This window comes from Podarcis muralis, chromosome 8 (genome assembly GCF_964188315.1).
Source record: "Podarcis muralis chromosome 8, rPodMur119.hap1.1, whole genome shotgun sequence".
NCBI classification, from domain to species: domain Eukaryota; kingdom Metazoa; phylum Chordata; class Lepidosauria; order Squamata; family Lacertidae; genus Podarcis; species Podarcis muralis.
This window is the reverse complement of record NC_135662.1, coordinates 9,763,268-9,774,562: the sequence shown is the minus strand read 5'-3', so window position 1 is coordinate 9,774,562 and position 11,295 is coordinate 9,763,268. Positions and strand designations below refer to the sequence as shown.

Sequence of the window (11,295 nt, the reverse complement as noted above, 5' to 3'; positions counted from 1 at the left end):
GTAGGAGGGAAGTTATTAGTAGAACAGAATGAAGACTAGAATAAATCTTTGCCAAAAACATACACAGGGTGGAAAAAACCCCAAGCCAAATGTTATTACTGCATTCAGAGCAGTCATAAAGGTAACATTTGCATAGACTTACTGTTCGGCTTTCCATCTGTAAAATGCATCACATTTAGTCAGGAAAAAACAACAATAATTTCCATCCTCAATCGGCAGGAAGCAGAACTACTGTTATCAGGCTCCAAACAAGCCAAGCCTTAAATTGCGGTAGGTGTGCATGACAGTGATATATTAGAATTTTTCTTTTAAATTACACCTGTCACGGACAGTGGAAGTGCAGAGTCAATTTGAAAATAATTTACTTGAAAATTTGTAAGCGATGCATGGCAAATTAGTTTTCGCATCCCACCCCTGCAGCCAGATATTAACACAGGCAATTGCTTAATTGATTCAGAAAGGTTTCTCTACTAATAGTGTGAATCTTGCTACCGTTTAACAACACTGCTCCAAATGCAGTTTTAATGGCAAATGGGCCGTAGATAGAGTAGCTGAAGATTTGAAGAAGAAAAAAGAGAAACACATTTTGCAGCTGTTACTTTTCCTTTTCCAGATTACGGCAAAGAGTAATCTCTGCAAACGAACAATGAAGTTTAATTGGAAACCACAATACAAATTCATTTGCTGCATTAGCCCCGGTTTTCTTTGCATCGCGCCTAGATGATAATGAACAATCCCCATTTACCTCCAATTAATGAATGGGCAAGCATTTTACCTTACTTGCAAATATTGCCTTCAGTTCAACCTGGCTTCCATCAGCTAATTGGCATTTGGAACAGTGAGAAAAACAGCTACCAACCTTATCATCAAAAGAAAGAATCTCCCCCAAATCACACTGAAACCCCAACACAGTATATTCTTTTTTTCTGAATGGTCAAACAACAAGTGCGATGGAAAAGCCAGATAATTAGCTAGCACAGAAAGTCTTCTAAAATGTTTGCGTTTCCTGCAGGCTTTGTGCCATATGGAATTTCGGTCAGCATATGATTAGGGTTGAAGCTAGCCCAATTGGATGGCCAACTTATGCCCATTTCCAATGCAATAGCAACCCTTTTACTGTGCACTGGGTCACCACACCGGACCTGTCTATGTGCCAATCCACATTTCCAAAGCTTGAAATTCTTGACGCCAAGGAGATACTGATCCTATTAAGCTCCAAGTGGGCTGGTTTCTGAAGGAGAGATGCTTCTGACATTAAGGTTTTCACAGGTCTGCCTAATTGCAAAGAAACACCCTTCAACCAACTCAAGACTTGGAAAAAAATATGATTTATTGGGTTGGGTAATTTTTTTTTGTTTTTAAGGGCAGGGAGAACACTTGCTGAATTTGTCTAATTTTAAACCCACCGAACAGAACACGACAGACTTGCGTTATTAATTTTTTTTTTTTGAAGTTCAGATAAAAAAAGATTATCCCTCCCCAAAATAAATGAGATGCACATGATGAAGTCATGAACCACAATCTGTTAGACATGCTTCAGTCACTTGAAACCATGCTTAACTCTGAGATGAATTTGGTCACAAGGATTAAGAATGACAAATCTCTTAGTTCAGATTCCCTTATTTATAGTCATTCAAGCCATCTGAGCATTACACTCGCAAACATGACTGTTTTTGTACATATTAACAAGAACAATTCCTTAGAGATCACAAATCAGGCCTTTAGTGAAGGGTAGAATTTCAGTGTGTTCAGAAGGCAATTTCCCATTTTAACCTAGAAGTGTTTGCGTATCTGATTCACGAATCACATAGCCATTTACACCCTGAATAATTTGCATGTACATTCAGAATTTCAAAACATAAAAGTGCAGGAACAGGGGGAAATCTTTTACATCTCAGGGTGTCCAATCTTCGTATCAAGCATCCTACTGGAGACAGGATAGCTAATTTTAAAAGGTCATTTCTCTGTTTGGTGTGCATCCATTGTCTTTTTTATTATTTTTTATTATTTATTGGTTTTTCCAAATCATTGCAAATCCATACAAATTTAATTTAATACAATTTCTTAAAATAAAAATAAAAATCAGGTTTCCCACTCCTGTTACAAGCATATGTCCATCTCTTCCTCCTGTTGCCCCATCATCTCTTCTTCCATATCCATTTCATCCTTATTTACTTCTCGTTGTCCGTTTTGTGTGCATCCATTGCCATGCCATTTAAACCATCGCTACTTTGCGGGATGCGACATAAAACCAAGTTTGGAGCCATAGGCAGCTGTAGCAGATGGACTTACAACAGAAATGTGTAGGTTCGACAGAAGCTAGTATCTTCCCCACATGCAGTTTAGGACACCGCACTGAATACACATAAATGTGATCCTGCAAAACAGTGACGGGAGTTTTACATTTTCACCTTGTCTGATATTTATTTGAGGAACGGGGGTTTGAGATTACAAAAAAAGAAAGAAGAGAAAGAGTTTTGTCTCGCATACTGGATGACACCCCAAAACAGAGTTTGTGTGAATGACAATACAAAGGATGCACTGGTGAAAAAAGGCAGGAGCTGTATAGTTGCTGTATATTCAGCCAGTTCCTGCACTCTAACCCACAACCTGTCAGGTGGTAGAGGACCCATCCCCCACGGCAGGTTGCCAGGAATGGATAAGACAAAGAAAAGTCCTTGCCATCTGCTTTTTATTCAATATTCACAGAGAGAAGCTTTGGAATGCAACCTCTTGGAATAATGGTGTTGTCCCGAGTGAGTCTCCACCCACTCAGTTTCTCTCACTTCCTCAAGCATCATCACTACAGGTGCTGCAATGTGCCCTCTGCCTTTGAGCTCTGTGCTCTCCTACTTTCAATGCTCACCAGGTTCTGGGAGGCGGGATCTGGAATGCTTTCTAAAGACACTGTGTCCATCAGCTGTCACCTCCCTGGTGCTTCTTCTTCCTCCTCTCCCATTATTTCCCAGCTTTCCCCCTCATCTGCCTCTGATTTGCTACCTCCCTCAAACCCCTGTTGTAATTCTGAACTGTCTTCTTCTTCCCTGGAAGGGTCAGGTTGGGGGAGGTGGTCTCCACCATTCCTCCTCTGCCCACTTCCTGACACAGCGCAAGGAATTGTCACTCTCACATGTCAGCTGTGAGATACCCAGTGAGATGTGACATTGTTCGTGGAGCCCAGTGGATAAGTTCTCTGCTGAAAGCACTGCCATGTAGTCCAAATCACAAGCTGAACATGGGACATAAAATCAGGACACATAGGGCCAAATTAGATCCACTCCCAAAGGCCTACTGGAAAAAACCACGTGGATAAGCTGGTGTAGTCAACATGGTGTCATCTAGAAGTTGTTAAGATTCCATTCGCTCTGGCCAGAGGAGGCTATGGCAAGGGATGATGGGAGTTGTCTGAAAACATCCAGAGGGCACCACATTAGTTTCCCCTGAAATAGAGTTTTTCTCCAAATTGCATGCCCTTTTCTCCACCAAGAGCAGAGTGTTTGAGCCCTTACAGTAAGAGATGCTTGCATCTCTACTTTGGGTGTTTCCTCATAGCGGGTATCTATTTTATTATTTAAGGAGATAGAAAAAGAAGAAGACTTCCATAGATCACCTGTGTCTAATCAATACAGAAGAGTGATTCAGTGCAGCTCAAGGATGCAGAGTTAGTGCTTTTGGTTTTGGAGAAAATGCTCAACGTTTGCCAGGCTGGGAGAAATAGGATCCCGAAATATCATTCTATCACTGTGGCTTCCACAGATTTTTTGGCTTGGTATTACTTCTCAGTGCTTCAACATGGCATCCATTGTATATTATATGAGACATAACCCTGTAGCGGGTGTGTTAATCTAAAAAACTGTGCCCAAGCTATGATTTTTTTAAATATATATTTCTGAAGTTATTGCTATTGCTTGCAAAAAAAGGAAAGGGGGAGACAAGAAAAGAATGCTTCACGGATAGAAAAAAGAAGAAGGGAAGAAATCCACTATATATCTCCAATATACGTGTCCAAAATATGTCACAACCATAAAACACTTGCATTTCGGAAGGGACTGTGCATCTGAAAGACCCTTAGAGGTGGGATCTTTTCACTCGCGTGTCAGATTAGATCCCATCCAAATAAAAACGTGGCATGCTCACTGGCACAGAGTCCCGGTTTAAAAGATTAAAAGATACAAGATAAAAGAGAACACATTTCTTCGGGTAATGATCTCGGGTCTTCAACAATTCACAGTGACAAAAGGAAGGAAAGCTGTCTTTGGGGAGGTTAAAATGCTGAACACCATTTAGAAAAACCGTTTAGGAAGCAGCACTGAAGAACAGCTGGCTCTGATTCACACCACCACATTTTCTGCATGTTGAGTGAACCCGACCCAATGGAGCCTGTTCTTCTGAACAGCTTCGCTGCAGGGCCTGTTGCTTGGCAAGTCTTAAAATCTGAACTTTCCGGGCGATTGCCAAAATTGTCCTTTTCCATCTACAGTCTTCTTAAAGTGCATAACACGCACGCATTTTAGCATTTATCAAGTGCTGTCCACTGCCATTGCCTCCTCTAGCTTTCTTTTTTGGTTCACCTCTTGCTCTAGGAAAAGTATCTTTTATCCCAGAAGGTAGTGGTCATGACCATCCATCTGCATGGATCTGCTTGCTGCGACTTCAGGCGTTCCTTACGAGCAGGGGAGTAGCGCCATGTGAAAGGAAGCTGCGCATGGCTCAGTACGTACCAAAACGTTTCCTGGCAAAAAGAAGAAGCCACCAGTCCAGTCAACAACCACGTGCGCCATCTGCCAAAGACCAAAGATATGATAGAGTAGCAGCTGCGGGAGGTTCTGTTCTTGCCCAACATTAAATATACATTGGAAAACAAAGCATGTAGCAGTTTGGCGGTACCAGAAGGCTGGTCTCCCTTGGGAATTTTATCTAGATTTTCTGTCCAGGCTCCTCCTGCTCTTCCAGCTGCTCCTCCACAGACTGCATGTCTTGCACATACACAATAAGTTCAGAGGCCTCTCCCCCCTGGGTGTAGACTGTCACTGTCCCGATCCCTTCCACCTCGTCGGAGGAGACGACCAAATGGTGCTGCTCGCCCAGCTCGACGGACGCTTGCTGCAATGTTTCCTGAATCATCACCGTGTGGTTGGCTGACTGCTCCTCTTCTGTCACCTGCGAGAAAACGGGAGACGTTACAAAGGGTTTCTTTGGATGGCGGGGCTGCAATGTTGCTAAAACGAGAGCAAGGAAACCTAGGTGCGTATAAATGACTGAGCCCCGTATTTCATAAATTATTGGTACTAAAGGAGATTGCAGTATTTGCTTCAGTTAAATAACAGATGAGCTCGTACAGCTGATGACCCACTAGGGAAGGAATGTGGGTCAGTGGCAGAGCCCTGCTTTGCATGCAGAAAGTCCCAGGAATACTGAACTACTGAAAGACCGAACGGATGTGCATTCATAACCAAAATTTAAGGGTTTCAAAGCATGTACAGGCGTTTCATCGCTGGCAAGGGAACAGGAGAGCCGAGGCGATGACAGAGGAGTTTGGTTTCCTTACACACTTTCCCTTTGCTGAATTGCAGCCCATGAGTTTAAGCAGTTGGTGCCACAAGGGGAATACAGGCACATTAGCGCATTGATATCCACACAATCGACTAGAAGCAATTCCATACTAAGGAGATGTATCTGAACAACAGCGTAGATTAGCCCAGCACCATGGCTCACTTGCCAGAAGGACTGGTCACCATTATTATCAATTTTTAATCCCACCCACCCAAGGACCGATATTATCCTCTGAAGGACCACGAGAAAGACTGAAGGAGAGAACATGTCTGATCCAAAGTCGCCTAGTGAGGTTCATGGCTGAGCAAGGATCACCAACACATTATCCACTGCGTTATTTGCATCATCTGGAGAAATAAGTACAATTCCAGGAAGCCATTTATGCTGAAGTGAGTGTGTTTTAATAATCACACCCCAACACCTGACACCCTCTGTCCCAGCAAATATTTATTCAAAGTGGTGTGCACTAAGATGGTCAGCCTTGCAATGGTTATCTTTGCTGTGAGCCACTGTAGGGAGACAGCAGAGCATGTAATTTATGCAGAGGTTGGTCACCATCGTTTGTTCTGTTGGAACTCTTTCTCTGTTCACCTCCTCCCATGGGGCAAGCTGGAGTTTTGCCCCCCCCCCCCCAATGTGGTCTCCCAGACCAATGGCTACTTTCCCAAGGGGAGCAAAAATGAACTGCATTTAATCGACAGCACACAGTTTCAAACACGAAACATACTCCCTGGGTGTTTTTAAAAAAGGGACAATTTTCTTTCAACGGACGATTTGGATTAAAAACGAGTTAACTCGGAACATCTGAGCCCACTTTACTGTGGATTTTCATTCACAGATCTGCAATTGCCAATGCGCAGTCTTTTGAAACGGAAAGTTGGGGGAAGGGATCAACTCTCCCCCAAATACAACTTGCAGAGTACCTGCAAACTATATCCACTTAATGCCCGTCAGGCCAGTAATGGAAATATCAGATGGCCCAAGGCTCCCTTCATTTCCAGCAAGTATGCTCTCTGAAATAATAATGGTAATAGCAATGAAGCATGAGCATGGGAGAGAGGTAAAACAAAAAGAAAGGGAGCCATCATCATTATTTTTTTTCCTGGAGGAAAGAAAAAATGCAATTGCGTTGTGCCAAAAGGTTTGTTATATGACGCAGCTGTGCTCAACAGAAGGACATTTTATGTGTACATTGATCAGTATATGCCAAGCTGGCTGCGCCATTTAATTGATTTAGGCTGGCTTCTTCTTTTGTTTGGAGAATGAATATACTTTATTCAGGTTTCGTTTCTGTTTAATTTCATTCGAAGGAGGAAAGACGACAACACAGGAGCTGGAGCTCTAGTGAAAAAGCCCAACGCAACACCTCGCAGTGACAGGCGGCAACCGGTAAGCCATGCAGGCGAAGACACTCTACTGAAAACAACCATCCTTTACTCTTCCTTTGGATTCCCTGTTTCTAATAATACTGTGAAACAGCACAGAGCTGGGAACTTGCTGGGCCATGGGGGGAAAGAAAGGCATGTGGTAGCCCAAGTAAATAAAGATCATTGGGAGAAGAGGCAGAAGACACCAATCATTAACGTGTTAGATTTATGATAGGGCCAAGCTTAGCAGTCTCACTCAATTACATCATTACTACTACTACTACTACTATTATTATTATTATTATTATTATTATTATTATTATTATTATTATTAATTTATTTATACCCCGCCCATCTGGCTGGGTTTCCCCAGTCACTCTGGGCGGCTTCCAACAGAACACTAAAATACAATAACCTATTATACATTAAAAGCTTCCCTAAACAAGGCTGCCTTCAGATGTCTTCTAAAAGTCTGGTAGTTATTTTTCTCTTTGACATCTGGTGGGAGGGCGTTCCTCAGGGCAGGTGCCACTACTGAGAAGGCCCTCTGCCTGGTTCCCTGTAACTTGGCTTCTCTTAGCGAGGGAACCGCCAGAAGGCCCACGGCACTGGACCTCAGTGTCCGGGCAGAATTATTATTATTATTATTATTATTATTATTATTATTATTAAATTCTGTTGGTGCTGCTCTCATGATGCATCACGGATAAAACTAGCTTGTTGTGCTGCCTCAACCCAGTCTCCAAACAAAGGGGGAACCGAGTTCTTGTTTTTCACTTACTGCTTGTGGGAAGCAGAGCCCCAGAATTGCAGGGCTGGAAGGAATCACGAGCATCATCTAGTCCAGGGGGTCAGCAACCTTTTTCAGCAGGGGGCCGTTCCACCGTCCCTCAGACCATGTGGTGGGCCGGACTATTTTTTTTGGGGGGGGGGGGTGAACAAATTCCTATGCCCCACAAATAACCCAGAGATGCATTTTAAATAAAAGGACACATTCTACTCTTGTAAAAACACGCTGATTCCCGGACTGTCCGCGGGCCGGACTGAGAAGGCGATTGAGCCGCATCTGGACCCTGGGCCTTAGGTTGCCTACCCCGATCTAGTCCAACTCTCAGCATTGCAGGAATCTTTTGTCCAACGTGGGGCTTGAACCCACTGCCCTGAGAATAAGGGTATCGCACTCTACCGATTGGGAAGGATGAGCTTGGGTTCAAATGGAACAGCAAGCCATGCTCCGGCTTATTTTGTGGCGTGGCGGCAGTGGGGAACTTCAGCAACTTCTGAGCAGCATGCCTTAACTCTTTGTTTTAAGCTGCATTTTAATACGAAGTGCGGACATTAACAAGGATAGTAAAGATGTACCCGTAGGGTTGCCATATGTCCTCTTTTTCCAGGACACGTCCTCTTTTTCATGATGAGAGTCGACATAGAGATCCATAGTCAGAAGTCGGCAAATGTGTCCGCTTTTTTGCTCTTCAAAATATGGCAACCCTAGATGGTGCAACTGGGAGCAGGTTTCCCTGGCGCACCACTTGTAAGGAAAGTTGGGAGAGAAGTGTGTTTGTGTGTGTGTGTGTGTGTGTGTGTGTGTGTAGAGGGAGAAAACCAGAGGATCAATGGGTCAATCAGAGGATCTCAGCTGGCTTCACGGAGTCTGTCAGCTGCCTACCAAGGTACTGGGCTATCCAAGGCAAGCATTAAGAACTGCACAGATTACACATATATAACAATTTATACTGCTGGATCTAGACAGGTAGCCAAATGAAAACATATATGGCCATTGAAATAGGTACGCAAACCTCTATTTCAATGCTGTGTTTGGATCCAAAGAGATTTGTCACTGAGTGATGGAATTTCAACGTCTTTTCAGATGGCAGGGGGAGGGGGCCGTTTAGTTTTCCAGGTGGTATCACAAAACAGGTTTGCAAACACCACACACGTTTATTCCTAAGGCAACAAGCCTCGCTGCCCAGTATTCACAGAGCAAGCAAGTATATTGTAGCCGGAATGGGATTCGAAATTGGCTTTGTTTACGTTGAAAGCCGCACATAATTTTAAATGCATCTGAGATGCGCAAATAAATAACAAGGAGAGGAAGATAAATAAAAATGCCGCTGACGCGAAAGTGAAATGAAACTAGAATCTCATTTGGCGCAAGGGCGACAAACGGAATGCTTATTCAATTTTATATTCTCCTGAAATGAAAATGGCCAATAAAGAAAGTTAACAGCCTCTCTACCTGCCTTTATCCAGATGTTTTTCATTGGTTTTGTCATTCCAGGAAAAATGATTAACTGCTTTCACTTGTGGAGCTCCTTGTTCTTGTTCTCTCTCCCTCCCTCTCTCTCTCGGACATCTATCTATAATCCTCTTAGCATGACAAATTGCTGTGTTTTTCAGGTTGGCACACTTCATGTCAGCTCAGCACTTACATGCCCTCTGCTTAGGTCCTATTGGATTGATCTACTGGGGGAATCTTTCCCAAAATATTGCTTTTTTTCCTTTATCCCTCTAATAAGGGAGTTAATGAGACAACAGCAGCTTCCAAGCCAACTGGAGATGCCCTTCCATTTCCCCCCCTGGCAGCACCTACATTCTTTTCAATTGCTACCTGAAGCATCCTCCTTGCTTACTGGCAAGAGCTTGATGCACCATCTATTTGTGTGTGACCACGCACACGCGTGGTGCTGGTTACCTGGAAGTGGTAACCAGAAATGGGAAGCACCCTGGAGATCCCTCCTGGCTCGCAAGAAGTCCCAAAGAGAACCTCAAGATGTGCTGTACAGTGGTAGCTCGGGTTACAGAGGCTTCAGGTTACAGATGCTTCAGGTTACAGACTCCGCTGACCCAGAAATAATACCTCGGGTTAAGAACTTTGCTTCAGGATGAGAACAGAAATCGTGCTCCGGTGGTGCGGTGGCAGCGGGAGGCCCCATTAGCTAAAGTGGTGCTTCAGGTTACGAACAGCTTCAGGTTAAGAACAGACCTCCAGAACAAATTAAGTTCTTAACCCGAGGTACCTCTGTACAGGGAAGTGAGGGGCACATGAGGCTCGTCCACCTGGGAAGGTAGCTCATCTAGGCTTTGCAGGATATCTTCAGGAGAAGAAAAGGCTAATCCTACACAAATCCAGAGTGGAGTCCCTAAGGTGGTTGGACGGCACCTGGTATGCCTCCTTCTGGCAACTCCTGCAGCCAAGCTGGTGCCAAACCTATTGCTCTGCTTTCCTTTGGGCCACATCAGCCAGATCAAGAGGGGGACCTCCATACACACTGCCTAGGCTTGCACCCTGGGGAGGTCACTTCGGTGCTGCCAGTGCAGCAGATTGACTTCACCCCTGGAGACACACTCCATTGGCTCTCAAGACAGATGAATGCCAACAACTTTCAATCTTTCCCCCTTGATAAAAAAAAAAATATCAACAAGAAAGATGGCCCATCCTCTGGTTCATTTTAGGTGCCCCTGTTTGCAAGTTCTATAGCTCTAAAAAGGTACCCCTGCTCATACGGGCCAGTCTTGACAGACTCTAGGGTTGTGCGCTCATCTCACTCTATAGGCCGGGGGCCAGCGCTGTCCGCAGACACTTCCGGGTCACGTGGCCAGCGTGACAAGCTGCATCTGGCGAGCCAGCGCAGCACACGGAACGCCGTTTACCTTCCCGCTAGTAAGCGGTCCCTATTTATCTACTTGCACCCGGGGGTGCTTTCGAACTGCTAGGTTGGCAGGCGCTGGGACCGAGCGACGGGAGCGCACCCCGCCGCGGGGATTCGAACCGCCGACCATGCGATCGGCAAGTCCTAGTTGCTGAGGTTTTACCCACAGCGCCACCCGCGTCCCTATAGCTCTAGGATGTATCTAATTTTTACATTTGTCAATAATAATAATTTATTATTTGTACCCCGCCCATCTGGCTGGGTTTCCCCAGCCACTCTGGGCGGCTTCCAACAAAGAATGAAAATACATCAAAATGTCACACATTAAAAACTTCCCTGAACACGGCTGCCTTCAGATGTCTTCTAAATGTCAGGTAGTTGTTTATCTCTTTGCATCTGATGGGAGGGCGTTCCACAGGGCGGGTGCCACTACCAAGAAGGCCCTCTGCCTGGTTCCCTGTAGCTTTGCTTCTCGCAGTGAGGGAACCGCCAGAAGGCCCTTGGCACTGGACCTCAGCGTCCGGGCAGAATGATGGGGGTGGAGACGCTCCTTCCGGTATATAGGTATATATGTCAAGATCTAGCATGGTTAATGATGATTTTACAATATGACACCCGAACGAAGCAGCCTCCTGTCTTCTGTGTTACATTTATGAAAGTGATTTAAAAATGTGTGATGGTGGAACCTGGACACCATTTTTTGGTTTCTTACACATAGCCCC

The 11,295-nt window shown here is 44.6% G+C and overlaps 1 protein-coding gene across 3 annotated transcripts in view; it reads right to left on the bottom strand.

Moving 5' to 3' along the window:
- Positions 1-1,312: 1,312 nt before the first annotated feature.
- The window catches only part of ZFAT (zinc finger and AT-hook domain containing), a 119,280-nt gene continuing 109,297 nt past the window's right edge, over positions 1,313-11,295 (bottom strand). For all 3 annotated transcript variants that reach the window (XM_077932724.1, XM_077932723.1, XM_028736110.2), the window contains one exon: positions 1,313-5,160. In XM_077932724.1, coding sequence (XP_077788850.1) covers positions 4,918-5,160 — 243 coding nt within the window. In that variant the 3' untranslated portion in view covers positions 1,313-4,917. The remainder of the gene's footprint in view (positions 5,161-11,295) is intronic.